This window comes from Fringilla coelebs, assembly GCF_963513975.1.
Source record: "Fringilla coelebs genome assembly, chromosome: 8".
Lineage (NCBI taxonomy): Eukaryota > Metazoa > Chordata > Aves > Passeriformes > Fringillidae > Fringilla > Fringilla coelebs.
In genome coordinates, this window is record NC_140066.1 from 4,087,434 (window position 1) to 4,106,509 (window position 19,076).

General features: G+C 42.5%; 1 protein-coding gene across 2 annotated transcripts in view; it reads left to right on the forward strand.

Moving 5' to 3' along the window:
• MICU1 (mitochondrial calcium uptake 1) overlaps positions 1 to 19,076 on the forward strand; it is a 90,356-nt gene that overhangs the window by 37,220 nt on the left and 34,060 nt on the right. The window contains exons 7-8 of one of the 2 annotated variants that reach the window (XM_084210837.1): positions 9,251 to 9,365; positions 17,008 to 17,090. In XM_084210837.1, the coding sequence (XP_084066963.1) occupies positions 9,251 to 9,365; positions 17,008 to 17,090 (198 nt within the window). The remainder of the gene's footprint in view (positions 1 to 9,250; positions 9,366 to 17,007; positions 17,091 to 19,076) is intronic. The other variant, XM_084210838.1, reaches the window with a different exon arrangement.

Genomic DNA, 19,076 nt, shown 5'->3' on the forward strand with positions numbered 1-19,076 from the left:
GTGTGGAGGTGCCCAGACCATGATTGTCTGTCTGCTGTGTTTCCACTGTCTCTTCCCTCTTGCATTTGGCAGTGGGAAAGCAAATGCATTTTTAACCCATCTGTAGGAGAAATAACTCATGTTTTAGTGATGAATATGCTCTCACTAAGTAGTAGAGATTTCTTAGCACATCTATCCTGGCATAAGCTTCATTAACATTACGTAAGTTGTCGTGCAGAGTTTGTTAAAAATTTTCTTTTCTCGTGCTCTGTTTATTTTTTTGGCTTATGCATTAATGATTGACAAGCTTCATCTCTCAAAAAAAAAACCAAAGAAACATTGCTGTTCATGTTATTGCTCTGAATTGTGAGCTCCACCTTGTCACCACCCTGGTGAGGCAGCACGGGAGCTCCCAGGTGTCCCCCAGCTGAGCTTCCAGTGCAGCCTGGTGGAAAGGTGAAGGTGAGCTGGAGTGCTTTGAAGAGTCCTCTGGCCTATTTAGGAAAAAGCCCTACTCTAGATGGCTTATTAGTTTAATTAGGATACACTTGACTTGCTCTTTTTTCTCCTGTGGGGAGAATTCCTTGCTGCTGCTCAATAAGAGCAAGAGCCTTCGAGCTACCAGCAACAGCTTCCCCTCCTGCAGTAAATAATTAGAGAGGCTTTCAGTGCCCTCTAATTAAATTTATGACTTAAGTATTTCCTGCCAGCATTTATGTTTACTTCTCTAGATGTTTGGGCATGCCATAAAGTAATGCCAAGCAAGGTGAAGGACAATGAAAATACTTCAAATGGTGCCTCTAAGTGCCAGTAAAACATCTCTAGAATTCACTTGCACTGGCTAATGCAGGGTCATATCATGGACCAATGCAATGAGTATCTTCAGCTGTCCTGACCTGAAGGTGTGTGTCCATTAAAGAACACTTGCTGGGAGTCAGCTCAGGGGGCAGATTTCTTTCCAGGTGATTTAAAGAACATCTCAGGAGAAGAGGAGTTGAAAAAAGTACTCAGGGAAGATCCCCAAGGAGAAGACTGGGAGTAGATGCACCATCCTTTTCTGGTGGATTGGAGGGTCTTGCTCACAGGTTTGAAAGAGTGGGAAGGAAAGGAGCCTTGATTTATTAGCTGGAATTTCTGGGATCCTTTGCTCTGTGGATGGGCTTTGTCTGGAGCATGATGCTCCCACTGGAGTTTGATAAGCTGCCATAGACCCAAACTTTCAGAAAGTGAGGCAAGCCTAAAATCCTGCTGTCATTCAGGACCCAAACACTGGGTCACAGCTCTGAGCTCCCTGGAGGTTTAAGTGCCTCTGAAACCTTAATTCAAAGGCTGCAACTCTAAATGTTGCCTTGCCAAAAGCCAGTATCACAATTCAGTAAAGAGCAGCATAAAGTGCAGGTGCATTTGGAGGGCACTTGATGTGTTCTCCAGGTTAAATGGTGAGGAGTCCTCTAAATCCAACTGTCTGAGGTCTTGCCAGCATCTGTTGTGACAGAGTTTGAAATGAATGTGTCCCCAGTGTCCCCAACTGGAGCTGGTGAGGCTGGGTTATGGTTTGCTTGGAGACACCTTGAAGTGTTTAGCCATTCTGGTCCATAATCCATGGGAAATGTCACTGTCCAACTTCAGATTCCCTGCTTTTAAATCCCTGCACACTCTGATCTCAGCACAGGTAGTATTTGCATAATAACCAGGAGGCACCTTCTTACATGGATAATAACCTTACACTGCTCTGTGTGAACATTCCTCTGCCATCCCTAAAAGGGTTGTAAGGAAGTGGTGAGACAAAATCCTTGCCTGTGGCTTTGTGGAAGCAAGCAGAGATGCAGTTTCTTGCAGATAACCAGCAAAGCTGAGCTGAGGAGGTTTTTATCTTCTTGGCTTTCTTTGCTGACACCCTGTCCACATTTCGTTGGTTTCCTTGCTTGGTGGCTTTCCCTTCCCAGCCAAACTTGACCCTCCTGTCTGCTTCAGTTAGTTCTGATGTTTCTCTGTTTGCTGGGAACTGTGTGGACACAGAAATGTGCAAATTCTTTCCTTGGTTTGTTTCTAATAAAACTGGATTTTGTCAAAGAAAATTCTTAATTGCTTCTAACACAGTGCACAAACATCCCTGTGGGCCCCTGGGCTGCTTTAGGTACAGAACAAGTGTCTTCCTTCCTAACTCCTCTACCAAACATTTGTGGTGTATTTTGCCTTTGACAAAGCTCTGTTTGCTGTTATCTTTTGTGTATCCCTAATTCTGTTGCTTTTTTCCACAGGGCTCCTACTAAAATCCTCTGGTTGTTTTTTGTCCTCTTTTGTTCTGGTTTCCAGGTACCTTGCAGGTGTTTCTTCCAGCTGCTAATATCTCTGATACTTGTCTTTATTCTAATTCTGGTCTGTGGGGTTTTTTTGGTGTAACCAAGCATTCCCTCATTTTCTTCCCTTTTCTAACCCTCTCCTCTCCCACCAGGATTTCTGGCAGGTACAAAGCAGACAGCATGTGCTTTGATTAGTTTGTGCTTCAGACCTCATAAAATGCACTTTTCATGTGAAAGGGACAGTGTACACTCACCTCTTCCCCCTGCTCCTCTCATAAATACTCCTGAGTGCTCTCCTTGATCCTCAGCCTGCAGAATTTATTTCAGAACACCTGAGTTTGGCTTGTGGAGAGAACAGTCCTCAGGGTAACCATTAATACCTGGCTCTATTAACAGCAACTGCCTTGAGCAAAGCTCAGATCTGTGTCTCCCTGCCCTCCTGGTTTCACAGAGTCCTCTGAGGCCTCTGTCTTATTTTGCAGCTCAATGAGACTGTGATAGAGCTGGCTCTGTTGGAAAATAGTGTTTTCCCCTTGAGGCCACCAAGTTAGTTTGATTCCCTGGCCAAATGCTTTGGGGAAATGTCATCTATTTGAAGGTGTGTAGGTTTGGGAAAGGCTACATTTGCAAAATTGAGTTTTTCAAGTTACAGAATTATGTAGAGTGAACTGTATTGAAGAATATGTTAGGTAGTAGATATTTAGTTATTGTAGTTCTTAAAATATTTAGTAGGAAAAAGTACTAGAAACCAAAGGGGAGTTCATTCAATATTAGTAAGTAAAGAGGAAAATATCTCTAAGCACTTCAAGTTTGCCCTGTAGCTTTGTGACCTTAATGAAATCCACAGAGAAAGTTAAGGAAAAATAAACAACTTGGTAATAAGCCCTCAGTGGGTGTAGGCAGTCTTTGAATCAAAAATGGATTCTGGAGTATTTCTGGCTTTAATTTCTTTGATAGTTTTGCTCGTGTTAGCTTAATGCTTAATACTTGAGAGACACAAAACAAAGCTCTGAGAACTCTGTCCTTGGGTGACATGGTGTTAGTATGGAAGGAGAGGGTGGCAGGGAGTGCTTTAGGAGATGCTTGAACTCACTTGGCTATAAAAGGAGGTAAAATCTGGATGGGAGAGGCAGGTGAAGAAAAAAAAAGTGCTGAGAGAGGGAAAGAGAATTGACAAGATTTTGGTGGTGAGTACCAAGTGGACCGCCCTAACTTCATCAACTGAGCTAATGTTTAATAATCACTTTTTATAGAGAATTATTGTTTTTCTCCTTGTGTGCTTTCACACTGGGATTTCTGCCTGAGAGGAGGAGCAACACAATGAGTTCATCTTGGTCATGCAGGCTGAGATGAGGGAGAGCAGCATCCCAATTTCCTTCAGAGACATAAACAACCATTTAAATTCAAAGGTGGCAAAACTCAGCTCATTTTAGAAGCTAGATATGGGCCATCAAGGAGCCTAATTTCAATCCTCCCTATTAAATTTCAATGCAAAATGCCCCAGTGCTCCTGCAGATTGTGATTTCATTACCTTGCAGAGGGCTGAGGGGAGCACAAGTGTAGACTGTCCCTTTTCCAAGGCATTTCCTATTTGCTTTTCCTGCAGGGGTTTCTCCCTTGCATGAGTGGCTCTGCTGCCTGCCAAGGGTTGGAAGAGTCTGTGTTGTTATTTTTCTGGGTTGTACAGAATGCTGGCCTTGCATTTCAGGTGCCCTTTGTTTGAGAGGTGGTTGGAATATTTACAGCCTTGCTGGAAGGGAGGGAATGCAGATTTCTCTTTCCAGTCACAGGAATCCACCTGCAGTAAGAATTGCTGCCCAGGTTTTCATTCTCTGCATGTGCTCAAATTTGGAGTGAAAGAACATCCAGGACAGCCTCACCCATGTCCAGCTCTGTATTTTTGTGCCCTTCTGTAGATACACAGATAAAATAATCCCCCAAAATCAAAGAGGTTTTTAAAACCTCTTGATTAAAATATACTCTTGAAAGGTATTATCTGCCAATTATGCAGTATTATCTGCCAGCAGTAAATTTTCAGCATTTTCTTAGGTCAGCACTCAGCCACCACAGTTTGCCATGGAGAACCTGTTTGTGTTTGCCTGTGTTGGTGTGCAGGCTTCATAGCAAATTATCATTCCTAGTGGCTCCAGATAATGGGAGCTAAAAGAGTTTGAGTTTCAAAAGGTCCTTGTGCTGTTTCCATCACAGCCTCAAACACTTTTTTTCTTATTTAATGATGTAGAAAAAGTGATGTAAAAAAGCCAGGCGGTGCATTTAAGATTACTTATTTTGCATCCACATTATGGAACTGACTTAAAAAACTCTTAAATCCCTCAAGTCCCATTTTTGTCCATATTTCATAGTGCAGAGGGACTGCTCCTATTTCTTTTTCTCCTAAAGGACTTCTGAAAATGTGGGCTGAAAGGCTCAATTTTTAAATCTAATCCTGAATGCCTTTTTATTTCTTTATTCAGTTTTCTTAAAGTGAGGTACCTGAAATCTCTAGATGCATGGCTTTGACTCTTTAAGGTTTAAATCTTAAAAAAATGAGCAAAGTTTAAAATCCTCCTTTTTTCAGTTGAGTGTTTTGATGCAGAGTTGAAAGCATTCATATTTTTAATTACCACAGCAAGCTGGTTTGCACTGGAATTTTTTAAGGGTTTTCCCTTGTCTGTTACCAAGTCTCTTAGTATTTATTTCCCTGAATTTTCAACAGCCCTGCTTTGGAAAACTGCAATAATCCACACTTGTCCTGCTGGCAAATAAGGCTTCTTTTCCTACATGCCTACACTTAACCATGAAAGAAATGCATTAATAGAAAAGAAAGAAAGAAATGCATTAATAGAAAAGAAAGAAAGAAATGCATTAATAGAAAAGAAAGAAACACATTATTAGATGTCTTGTTTTAAATAATAATAATAATAATAATAGTAACTGAAGATGGTCAATTTGGACTGAAAGAGAATTTCTTGGCATCCAGGTGACTTCACTCTACACTCATGGGTTTTTATTTGCTCAATACAATAATGGTCACCTGAAAATGTTTCTGTTCAAAAGGAACAAACCAAGTACAATGATGTTTGTCAATAAAAGGTGGTTTATTCTTCACCTAAAATCCCTTGCTAATTGACAGAATTGCTTCCTGGTTCTGGAGAAACACCCATTATCTCTCATGGATGTTTATTTTATTGTTGATTTGGAAGGCATACGTGGTCACATTGGGCTGATAAATTCCTGAAGCTTTGGTTCATGGAAGTGCAAATGTGGTGTTGAAATGTAAGTTACAGGAAGAAAGATGCCCAAAATGTCCTTTCCTTCTCCAGATGGAAACCCAAACTGGCAGCTCTGAGGGATTTCCCAAGAATGTGTTCTTCCTCAATTAAATGCTCTAGTTTCTGGAATGCCAGCTGAAGTGGAGCTGCCAGGATTTTTAGGTGGTCAGGCTTTTCTAGTCCTGCATTAGGAGTGGGAGCACCAGCACCATGTGTCCATCTCTGCCTCTGCAGAGAAGGCATCCCTCCATGTGCAAAAACACACCTTTATTTTTCAGATTTGCATAATTCAGTATTACCATGTTTCACTCCTCACCCAACCCTGAGAAAACCATTTGAAAATCCAAACTAAAGGTAATATTTGGTGAGGAACATAAGGATTCTGTTGGGTTTTTCCACCAATCCTTGTTGGAAGCTGTACTGTGCCCTCAAGGGAGGCTCCAGCAGCAGATGAATTTTGGGGTGGAATATGTGAAGTTTGTGATGGATATTTGGGTGCTTTGCAGCCAGCCTGTACATCAAGAACTCTGGGGAGTTGCCTGCATGCAGCACACGACCTTTTCCTCTAGCACGTGGGCCTGGGGAAGCTTGGTCACTGCATTGATCTGTTCAGCCACATCTTGGTGCTGATTGAGCTTGGAGCTTGAGTTGGGAAGGGCAAAACAAGCTCTGTATCCTGAATTTGAGTCAGTTTTTTGACCTGTCATCAGTGTCTGGAACTGTAAGAGAATCTGCCTGTACACCTGTCACAAGTTTTGTTCCACTGAGACTGGACTGGTGGCTTCTCACTGAACTTACACAGCCATGCTTGTGCCAAAAGCAGGGAGATATTTGGATTTCTTTTTCCTTTTACATGTTAATTTGGATGTCTGCTCGTCTGTGTGCTTGTTAAATATGAATCTACTGCTTGATTAAAAAATACATCATAATTGTAAAGTGTTCCCCATGGCTTGCTCACCTGTGAATGCTCGGATTTAAATGGGGTTTTTGGGGTGTGCTGAATGATCTTAAGCAATTGCTCTGGGTTGGGGAGTGGATTTAACATGAAAAAAAAATGTTAAGTGGAAGACATTTGACTGTTTTAACTGAACACTTTGAGGATTACCTTGTGCTCAGATGCAAAAGGGTGTGGATAATTCCTTTGTGGAGATGACTTGTCTCTAAAAGAAGGTGGAGGTTTGGAAAGGGGTTTTTTTTCCCTGGGTGTTCTGATGGCAAGCATCACCTCTCTGGCTGAATGGGAGTGTGCTGGAAGGAAGGTGGGTGTGGGAAAGGGTGGTTTGAGGTGTTAGTGAGGGCTGACTTTGGGTCAGTCACCTTGAGCTTTGAGGGGTGACAAGAGCCCACACTGTGCCTTGTGAAATAGGTAGATTGATTTATTTTATATTATTTTTTCCTGGAGGTTAGATATAATTCCTTGCAGCAATGTTTGGTGGTGGGGAACAGCTGCTGGGAAAAGGATGCTTTGAGCCTTCCCCATAGTGGGGTGAGCTTCCCACAAAGTTCATGGAAAGCAATCAAACACACAGCTTCTCACTGAGACAGAGGAAAATGAATGGGAGAGCTGGGAAATCTTTAAAGCTTCTGTTCTACTGCTGGGAACCTGAAAATCTGATTGATCAGGGCAGTTGTTTTCTCTTAAAATCAGGGGGAGGAATTCCCTTTTCCACAAGCTACAGGCAGCTGAGCACTGTAGTTACAGCTTGTGCTCCCTGGGTTAATGACAAGTAGATGCTGGTTTTAATATAAATAACTTTTATTTTTTTACTATGTTTGTTCAAAGGAAGGTGCAAATGGGTAAATGCTTTTCTCTCCCATCTGTCTTTATATTTCAGAGACCAGCTAACTTAATATCCTCTTTTATTGTTAATCTGTGGATGTGCTTTCCTCTTATGAGGAATATTTTGAGCTGTTTGATGCTGCCTATGAATTTTAAGTGCAGCAAAGAAACCCATAAAAATTAATAAACCACCTTCTGGAACTTTTTCATGGGATTCTTCAAGCAAGATGCCAATAGCTAGATTATGATCAATGCTGCCCAGGAGAGGCAATCAGAGGGAGAGGCAATAAATCACAGGAGCAGGTGAGATGCTGCTGGCAGCACCTCCAGCAGCAGTCACAGGGAGCTGCATCCTGCCTCTGGTTCAAAGGAAAACCAGATGTTTGTTCTTCACATCAGCATCAATGTTATTTTTGCTTTGGATCCTCCTTGATGGAAATGGAAGCAAAACCATCTTTTAAGGAAATGATATTTCAACCTGGTATCCCATAATCATAAATGGCTGTTATCTTGCATCAAATGAAGGCCATTAGCCTGTTGTCTGCTGGTAGTGACTCACTTCTTATTAAATTCCTGGTGCTCTCCAGGTGGTAAAGGCAGAGTTACTGAGAACAATTTTATGTGATCAATAGAACTGAAGTCTTTTTCCCTGGAAACTGTGGGTTTTTTGTGATCTATGTGATTGTTTTTGTCTCTTTTCTTGTGGTTTCCAAGCCAGATACAGGTTAAATTTTCATCTAAATTATTAGCTGAGCTCATCCCCACTCTGCAATCACATACAATGGTGAGTTCTCTCTCAAAAAAATTTAAAAACCCAAAAACTTGAGGTGGATGAGAGACATCAGCTGCAGACAGTGGAGAAGCTATGAGCTAACACTTGCTGGGATATCTCCATAGGCTTCCAGTCACAGCAACCACCTGGTTGCTCCAAACTTTCCTTGCTCTTGGCAAGCCTAACCATTCAACTTGATGTGATGTTTTGCCTGCTTGTTTTATTGTTGGTTAACCAGTTTTCTTTCCTTTATCTTGTATATGATGGGATCTCCGCTAGACTGAGGTAACGCTGGGGGACAGTTGTGTAGCTGGACCCTCTTGTGGTGGTGTTTGTTGGTGGTTTTTTTTCCTAAAACCATTCCTAAATCCAGCCTTGCTTTCACCATGCCTGTGTGTGCTTGCATGGCCTGGTTTCCATGGAATAACCTCACCCACCCCTACTCTCCTGTGTATTGATTGAATTCTCCTCTGTGTGTGCCTCCTCCTGCTGTGTCCTTAAAGTGGGTCACCAGTGTGGATTCCCTAACAGTTTTATGGATCCTTTGCAGCCTTTGGGGGTTCTGCAGATCAAAGGGACTCAGATTTTTAGCTTAGTAAGATATTGTGAGCTGATAAATGGAAAAGAACCGGAGCAAGAGGGAGATGGAGTTTGGTTTCAGGGCTGGTCCTCCCTGTGTGCTCACACACAGTTTGGATAACTTTGATCAGACTTTATATTCATGTCAAATAGTCCTTTCTTGGCTCCTTTCTACAATAGAGTCTAACAAAAAAGCTGTCAGTGCAATACAATTTCCTCTTTGAATCCTGTATTAAAGTCTGAATTTTTTACCACTAATCTCAAAGATATTAAGAAAACTGGCCATAGTTTTATTTATGTTTATTTCAGCTGGCCTGAACCAACAAAGGAATCCCATGCAATTCCTTTTCCTGTTTGGGATGGGGAAGTACTGATCTTTGCAGAGCTTTTCTGATCAGATCCAAAGGCTGGAAAAGGTCCACCGGATATAGATGGAGATAGTAGGGGTGTGTGTGTCCATGGAATGGCTTGTTGGTGCTGAGGATACAAATCAAGCCACCCATTTCTGTGTTTAACCTGGTGCTTCCTGTGCTCTCTTTGGGGTGTGCCTGGGGTGGATGACCAGAAGTTGTCCCAGGAGAGGGAGAAGTTTGCTGACGAGGACAGCATCTTCTACGCGCTCGGAGAATGCGGCCTCATCTCCTTCTCCGACTACATCTTCCTCACCACGGTCCTTTCCAGTAAGTACACAGGGATTTCCCCTGCAATTCCTGCTTTTTTCAACTTTTCAGGCTTCACAAGTAATGCATTTCCCTAAAAGGCCTTCTTGATTGCCTGCAACTCGAGCTGAGCAATTGCTGTTGCTTGATCTGGTTTAGCCTGAGCTTCCAGCACTTTGGGAAGACAAGCAGATTGATGACTTCTGAAGATTTATTTCTCATTTTGAAATGTGACAAATTTTTTTTTAATGAGTCACTTGACCTGCTGTTCAGATCTGTAAATGGAGATGTGTTCTTGAGCTGTGTTCATGTGATATTCTCTTGGATTTGGATGAACACAGCTCTCCAGACTTTCACTGGTTTCTCACCTCTCCAAACTCCCTTTTCCAGCTGTATTTTCACTTGGGTGAGCTCGGATTTGTGAGTGATGGAATCCAATGAGGAGGGATGTTAAGCTGTTTACATTTCAAGCAGTATCATTAGATACCTTCTGTCTTTTCACCCTGCTGCCCTTGACTTGCATTTGGGATATTTCCATCATCTGCTAATCTGTTCCAGCAAAGTCATCTGCACTCCAAGTGCCAGCACTGAGAAGTTTGCTTTGCTGGCAAGAACCAGTGAAACTGAAGCCTTTGATAATGTCAGATGGCATTTCTAGACTTTCTTTACGTGGAAGTCAAGCTCAAAACCTCATTTGCAGAGCTTCTCTGACTGCTTGGAAGGTGCTTGTCATAAACAGGAAAGTCAATGGCAGTTTCTCAGCCCCCTTAGAAAATGTGGGGTAAGGGAGAATAAACCACTGTCCAAATAAACTTGAGACATTTTATTTTCAGATTTAAAAAGAGAAAACTTGGCCATCTAATCTTGTAAGTATCTATTCCATGCTGACCTGATTTGTGAAATTAGAAAACTGGATGCTTCCCTGTTACCTGCAGAGCCCACTGCTGCCTGCCCAGTGCCTTTCAGAGAGTCAGCTGGGTTAATCCCTGATGCTTTGTCACAGCAACAGGTGCTTTATTCTCCCCCCATGTTCTTGCATGTTGTAACAGGAGACACAAGAGGCAGCTCTTCATTAGCTGAGGATCTATTCCTGGGAAGCAGCAACGCTCAAGGTCTTGTTTGTTGTCAGATGGACCTGGCGGGGGCAGACTTGTGTGTGACCTTCATGTTGTGAAAACAAACAGAGAGATAAAGCTGGTTCAAGCCAGGGAATTTGTTTTATGACTTTAATTTGGTTTTTTTTTTTTTTATTTGACTGAGTCTCCGAACTGGCTCTTAAGACCTTTCCAGTTCCTTTCTTACACTCATCTGGGCTGTGCCAAAATGATCTCAGGTATTCACTTGTGTAATGAGGGCTTTTCATCTCAGCCTCCACAGATGACAATGAACTCTCAAACCTCTGCTATCACATTACTGAGTGTGGTTTGGAAAACACTCTTGCCGTTGTTTTTATGGTTGTGCTGGTGGTGAACAACCCCCTAATCAAGTACACAGGGCACAGAATTAATTTCATGTGCTTCCACAGGCAGCAGTAAGAGAAATTGTTCTTGCTTTGCTTTAACTTGTTTGTTGTGAGAATAAAAGAAAATAAAAGGACCGCCTTGTGTTGGAGGAGCAGCCAGCCTTGTTTTGGAGGCTGTGAGGGAGGGACAGGGTTTTATTCCTCTTGTTCTTGGGCTCCTGAGTGTGTCCACAATTACAGGGGAGTTAGATTAATGAGGAGACAGAGCTGGCTTTGAGGAGCCAAACTGGGCCTTTGAGGGTAAGGTTTGCAAAAAGAAAAATTAAAAAAAAAAAAAAAAGAAAAGGAGGAAAGAAATTCTGGAGCTTTAAGGCTGACTTTTAGACATTTGGGGAATTTGCTAAATGATTACTGAAGATGGAGGGATGTCTCTGGAGCTCCTGTTAAACAGTGATTCCCCAGATGAAGAGTTTGGGTTTCATTTTTAAAGCCTTTGCTTTTGTAAAATAAACTCCCAACCAAGCCCTTACCCTGTGGCTAAATAGAAAACTCACTGTTGCACCCCACTGGTTTACTCTCTGATCAGTGAACATTGCCTTGCAGGAATCCAGTAGTTCCTGATTCTAGGGTTCTTTTCCCTAGAAATAAATAAATAAAATAGATTGAGGGAAGTAAATCTTAAATGTGAAAGTTCAATATTGGTTTTCTCCCTGTGTTGTTTAAATAACCCAAACATTAAGGAAGTGTCTGGACAAGGTGGAGCTGTAGATCACACCAAAGAGATAAAAGCAAATAATTATTGGGAAAGGAAGGTGGCATATTGAGCACTAAGCAGGGTGATCAAAAGGGGGAGTGGGAGATTGGCTCTGGGGTGGGAGGCAGGAGGGAGGATGATGGGGAGAGATCCATCATGCTCTGCTTTGGCCCATTGGATTCCAAACTGGTCAATGAGAGCCTTGGCAAACAAGAAGCCCCGAGGGCTCTGTGTCGTTTTGCATCCCCAAACTCCTCACTTCAGTTGTCTTTGCAGCTTGACCTGAAGCTCCCTCCAGCTGAGTTCTGTGAAATGGGGAGTGAGGGGAGGAGAGAGGGCTGGAGGCTTCATTTCATGTTGCTCTCAGGCAGCTGTTTGCACATTGCTCAGAAAATGAGTCTGTCACCATATCTTATTTACGAGCCATTTCTCGCTCCAGCACTGTTTGTTCTCCTCTCTTGCTGTATTTCTGGGAAGTTTTTCTTTTAAAACAACCAATAAAATGGCTTTTAGCTGCCTCAGAAAGTCAGCCTTCTGTCAAAGGCAATGAGGGCTGAGGGGCTTTGAGGAAACTCCACGGTTTCTGTTGCTCCTTGTGTTTTGGGGCAGAGGTAGAAAGATGAGCAAATTCTGATGGAATTTCCCTTGGATCCTTTGAATGTTATAGGAAAACAAAGACATGGCTTCCCTGACCAAAGAGTTTTTTGCTTTGGGACTTGCAAAACAAATGGAGGAAGGAGAAAAAGAACTTTTCCATGGCCAGTGACTGCAGTTTCCCAGCAAATGGGGTCCATTGTCAAGGCACACTAATTCTGCCTTCATTAACAGGTACTGAGGAGAGCTGGGCATTAAAAGAATAAATTGGTGTTGTTTCCACATTTGGACTGGTATTCCACATTTGGTATCCCAAGTTGACGCACATGCATTATTTCAGAGTTAATTCTGATCCTTCTTTGTGGGCAGAAATAACCCATTTTTCCTCTAGACCTGATGATATTGTGGCTCAGTGCTGTGGGCTCAGTTTTTTAGCTGCCTGTTACTTACATTTCTGGGTTGATTAACATTAAAAAACCCAACTTGGTGCGATTTGGATTCATTTTCTGAAATGGTGGAATAATAATGAAAGGCAAATATCTGCAACATTAAGTTTAATGGTTTTTTTTTCCCTATATTTACTGCAGCTGGGGCTCAACCATCTGTACTCTATGGATAGCTGTCTGTGCTTCAGGATTGTGTTAATTTGGGATTGATTCACTTTCAGGATACTGTGGCCTTTGCACATCTATTTTTCTTCATTTTGGGATAAATGGAAAAGAAGCAACCATTGGATATTTAACTCCAAATGATTGATTTTTCCCAGCTGAGTTCTTGATCCTTCTTCCCACACTGGAGTTGCTTGGGGAGTTATTAAGCCTTGGGAGCCATGAGCTGCTTTGTGTATAAATTCTCACCAAAAAACAAGATATTCCAGTGTTTTCTAAGGAGTAGCCAGAAGTTTAACTTCCTCTAAGTAACATCACCAAAAATCACCCTGTTTTGGCAAAGGAATTCCCAGCTCCATGAGGAGGGAGCAATGGGTATTCTCCAAAAGTGTGTTAAGACTTTGGTTTTCTTAAAATACAATTCCTCTGCTGGAAGTCAGAGGGAAAGAGACTGAGAGGTGTCTCCAAGTGTGGAATGTTGAGTTTTTTGGGAAAGAGAAGATCCCAAATAAGCACAAACCCAAGGAAATGTGGCCTTTCTCATCAGTGAGCTTTTAATGTCTTTCAGAGTGCATTGCTTCTGCTGAGAGCACAGGGCTGTAAAGAGCAATTGAGTGCTGCAAATTGGTCCATTGAATAATTGAAAATAGTTTAAAATGGCATAATTGGCCTAAAGATGCCTAATCAACTCATCTCATCCTTCAGGGCTTCCCAGGGGCTTTACCCTGCTGGATCCAAGTGGGTTTTTTCCATGTGGTCAGTGCTGCTTGTTATTTGTTTGCTGGTGGAGGACACTCATCCCCCCACCATTCCTGTGTTTGGTTTCTGCTTTATTTGCTCTCTTTCTGTCCCCAAATATTTGATTGGAACAAGTGAATCAAGAAAAGTGTTAATTGCCCTTTGCACTAAATCCTGGGTTAGTTGAAAAAGCAACTTGGCATGGAGAGCTGTTGGAATTATGGATCTGAAGGATGATTTTAACCAGATCTTTCCATATGTCTGGGTCTATATATGTGGGTCTTTCCATATATCTCTAAGCTAGGAGTTCACTGATAGTGGAGTGGGCTTCAGTAGCATGTTTTCTTTCACTCATGTTGGCCTAATGGAAGGGATTAGGTGATTTTTAAGGTCCCTTCCAACCCAAACCATTCCATGTTAATGATTTGGAGGATCCTCCTGAACATCTAAAGATAGAAATAAAGCTAAAAAAAAAAACCTGAAGAAACAGCTTCTGCCTCATTGCCCAAGGGAAATCAGTTGCAATGAAACAGTCTCTATTTTTAATAATGTAAAAAAGGATGGTGAGGAGACAGCTCACACAATCAGAGAGAGCTGGCAATGCAGCAGAGCACTTGGGGGAAATCCAGAGGTGGTTTTCCCTTATCAAGACAGGCATTAGGCCATGTGAGAACCAAACAGTCCTTTAAATGGCTTTGGAAACCATTGCCTGAGGAATATTGGGTTTGTTTGGAGGCATCTTAATTAAGGAGGCAGTGGGGGGAAATTTAGAGATGCTGCAGTTGGGAATGGTAAAATTGGGGGGCAAAATAAAAGAGGGAGGGAAAGGCTACATTTAGCTGGGCAATCTGGTGTCTGCTGCTTTCATGGTTTATAAGTTTGAGGGATGTAAGTGCAGGAAGAGGAAGGGAAATGCAGGCTGAGGTTATGGGCAAGGCAGGCAGCTCTAGGGGCAGCTCTTCCCACATAAATCCTGGCCAGGAGCATCACAAGCCAAGGGAAGAGGCAAAAATCATCTGAGCCAAGCCCCATAAATCCAGTCCTGGACATCAGGGGTGTACATTTCTAATGAACATTCCTTCCTGAGCAGGAGTGGGATGAGCTAATTGTCTTGGGTGCCCTCTGGTTCCCCTGGCTCAGGGTCACATTGTTTGGATGGAAGTGTCATTACAGGTAATTGGAGCTGGATATGTAGATCAAAGGAAGAAAGCAGCCATGCCATTTATTAGCTGAAGGAGTGAAGTAATTGAATTTGCCAATTTAAAGCCCCCCTTCCCTGCCTTTAGAAAATACTGAGCCTGCAGATTTTTGATGCTGAACTGCTCATTTAAATTTTGGAGGTGTTGTTCTCCTTTGGGGCTTTGATACATTACTCATGGAAATGTGTGGTTAGAGATGGGAAAGGAGGGAAATGGCCCTTGTAGGGGACAAGTGAGTATTTTACTCTGCTCACTATGTGTCTGCACAAATGGGATGTGGTATTATATATTTCTTTAAAAAGTGGGGTGGGGAAACCCAACCTGTGACAGTTTTTCACAAGGAATAACAAATTTCCCAATCTTTAAATGAATATTATTATGTCCTGGTAGAGAAAATGGGGTAAGAAATGAGTGTTGACTGCTCTTTTTCTGCAATCTTGCAACTAGATGAGAGTTTTGGCTGTTCCTCCTCTTCCTCACAGAGGAAACACCATTTCCCTGGTGCCAAATTTTGGGGCTAATAAGAAGAAATTGCCTCCAGGCTCTCATGCAGTGCTTGCAATTAAATTGAATAACATTGCACATGTTCTTGAAATGTTAAGGGGGTATTTGGAAGCTTGTTGCTCTTCAAGAAAATGGGGAATTAATCACTGGAGACACTGAATGGATACAGAGGAGGCTTAATCCCTTAAATTTGATGTATCATTGGAGAGATTATGAAGGTGGTGCTGGGGACTGGCTGTCCCCAGGTCAATTAACACTGAGTTAATGAGGGACAGCCAGTGAAGGTCTCCCCTCCCAGCAGGCAGGAGGGAGGAGCTGTGTGGAGGCCCAGCAGGGATGGGGCTGGAAGAGGGGATGATCCACCACGTGGCTGTGGTCACAGGAGAGGCTGCTCCTGCACGTGGTGTCTGGAATTCCAAGCTCGAGGGATTGGCAGGGGGGGAAATTGGAAGTGCAGGGTTGATAAGAGCAGCACCACGTGTGCTGGGGATATCAAGCAGGTCCTGACAGGCTGTCCCTGCCATCAGCCCCAGTGCCTTTATTCATCTATTTTAGGCACAAAGTGTTTGGGAAAAGGGGTCTCATTAACCTGTCTGCTGAATCTTTTCCTGATAAAGTGCAAGTTGTTATTACAGCAAGGAGAAAACACAACGTGAAAGTTTTGAACTGGAGCTGTAACAGACATCCAAAATCCAGTTCAGTTAATTCCATATTCATTTCCTTTTGTCTGAGTGATTCCTCTTTGTCTCCCCACTCCCACCCCCATTTGGGAAGTGCCTTCCCACAAAAGAGTGGATGCAAAAACTCATTATACCCTGAGCATCCACTGAAAATATTAAAAGTTGATTGCACAGATGAGCCTAAAGAGGGCTGAACCTCAGCAGTGATCTACATTAGATCTGGGAAATGAAAAAAGCAGCTAAGTTTTAACTGATCACTTAAGATGACAGCCCTAGCATTAGTTTTAACCTAGAGGATTCCCTAGAAATCCCAGCAAACACCACAAATCCTGTAGGAGGTGTGTATTTGAAAGCAGCTGAGCGTGATAAATCCTCATATATTAACTTAATTTGGGAAAAAATTGTGGCACTGCATTGTAGCTTCAAACAGTGATGGGTTCCAGAGCCCAGAATGGAAATGTACTGAAATTCTGGGGTGGGATGCAGGGAAAAGAGCGTGGTTGGCTGGGAAGTGATGCTTTTGCAGTTCTGACTAAATAAACCGTGACAGCACAGACTAAATGCAATGAAAAATAAGGTACAGTGGCGTCTCAGCTCGTGAGCTCCAGCCCACACCTCATCTCAGTGTCATGACTGGGCTCAGACAGGCTGGGCATGATTTGTTTAAATTTGTACAGGGAGGCAAGAGCTGAGAAGTGCCCAGATTCCAGGTCTGCTCCTCACCCATGGGAAGCACAGAGAGTGCAGTGCCTGGGGAACATCCTCTGGCCAAACTGGTGTTCAGCTGCATGGAACAGGCTGGAGTTCTTGCTGCAGCTTCACTTTCTGGTAACTGTCATTAGAAATACCAGATGGCATCTTGCTTTCCAGCTTTTTCCACCTGTAAATAGAATAAATGTTCCAGAAATATCTCCTCCTTGCAACTCCTTGTCAAGACCTTTGGTAAAAGGAGGACCACGAAGCTCATAGCTAGAGGTTCCCACAACCTGCATTTCCTTACTAAAATGACAAGAATTAGGCAAAATTGCTTTTGGATAAAGTAATTCAGAACTTGTGCCCTTTTTTAATTGAGCTTTTGTATCTTTGTTAACTGCTTTTTGTGTTTTGTTGGGTTTTTCATGTAGCTCCCCAGAGGAATTTTGAAATTGCCTTTAAGATGTTTGATCTGAACGGTGACGGCGAGGTGGACATGGAGGAGTTTGAGCAGGCAAGTTGAACAGTCAATTCTGTGGCATCTGAGCCATGAGCACAGCATCCCTCTGTGATGGTACTGCCTTCATTTTTGTGCTTTGTGTTGGTTTGCACCTTTCCTTTCTGTGCTCTGCTCTGCTGCTTCAGTGCTGCTGTTTGTTTCTTTAAACTGCATGTGTCAAGAGAAAATGTTGCATTCAACCAGCAGGACAAACTCAGGTTTTCTGTGACTTTGTCACCAACATTCAAGGCCAGGCTGTGTGGGCTTTGGAGCAACCTGGTCTGGTGGAAAGTGTCCCTGCCTGTGGCAAGGGGTGGAAGCAGATGAGCTTTAAGGTGCCTTCCAACCCAAACCATTCTATGATTCTGAAACATTTTCCTTACAAAAAGTCACTTTCAAGATAGACAAAGAACCTTTTTTCACTGTACTGATAAAGTGGGATTTTGATCCTACTGCCTTCACAGCTTCTGCTGCATTCCTTAATTTTGTCTTCAGAGAATAGCCAAGGTAAGTCTGCTTCAAAGGAGAATTTATCCACTTATTCCAGTGTAATCCAAAAACGTGTTATTGAGAGCATATTTTCATTAGTCCTCTACTTCTTACAAGGCTTCATCAACAGGGACTTGGCTGCAGGTTTTTTAATGAGTTTAGTCTTCATGTCTGATACTGGTGAGCTCTTCCTATAGGCAGTGATTTATGGTTGTGTCTGAGTGAGAATAGATTGAAGGCTTGAGCTGTCAGTGGGGAAAAGATTTGCCCTCCCCAGGCAGAAGGGTGTGATTTTTCTTGCCTATTTCTAGCCTTAAGATATTGGGAACTTATAAACACCCTGAAATCACATCCTGAATCACCAGTGTGTGCTATTCATAAAAGGAAATTTAAATGCATTTACCAAGTGCTACCCAAGAACAAAGCAGCCCTGGAGAATCCAGGGACAGATTCTTACTCATGACTTGGCTCCATGAGTAATTAACTGCAGAGGAGTCTCTACAAGGTTGTGCTTGGGGCACTTGCTATAAATGGGAAAAACTAGTGGCAAAGGAGGTCTGTTGAATTACCTTCCCTTTCTAAACTTTTGCTGTCATGCTCCCTAAATTATTACCTGTGTGTATGATGTCATCATCACGACCTTGCTCCAGAGCCATGGAATATTCTGGGTGAGTGCAGGGTTTTAGATGCACACTTTGGACTCTGAGGAGAGTGGAGTGTGTTGATCTGCAGTCTGACATCACTTCACTTGACAGCCTGAAATGTAAACTTGGGGTTTTGTTCATGTTCCTTCCTTTCCCCAAGTAAAAATCACTGTTGTTCTTTCTGTCTGCATGGAGATGGCACTGCCCTGCAGCTATGTGATCATATTGAACAGTCCAAAAGGTGATTTATGGTAGTTGCAGTGTTCTAGAATGAAATCAATTATGGAGATAGATGAATTTAAGAAAAGCAGAGAACGATTAACCTCCTACTAAAAATGCAGCGATGCCAAGGTGCTAACTCAGGTGTCAGTTTGGCTTTTTTATTAGAGCCACCTAACATGAAAAAGGAACATTTCTACAAGATGAATGTTTCCTAATTGCTATGAAGATGAGGGTACAAAATTGAATTCAATTATTTCAAATCATCCAGTAGGCCAGGGGAAGTTATGCATGCATTAAGTCACATAAATATCCTTAGGAAGGGGAAGGTATTTTTGTTAAGCTGGTTACCTGTGTCACTGCTTGTACAGAAAGGAATAAAGTTCCTGGTTAGCATCAGAATATTTGGGTGAAGGCTGAGAGTCAGAGGATGAAGGAGCTGTTTTGGAAAGTGAGAAGATATCTGTGAAGATACTGATTTGCTGCAAGAACAAACACAGTTCCAGAGGGAGGCACATATATCTCATTATGCAAACATCTAACATTACAAACAATTGTTTATATGATAAATCCTCTTTTTCACTCCTTATGGAAATGCCTCAGGAAGAGCATGAAGGATGGCAGGGTTTGCAGCTCTGTCCTGTTCATC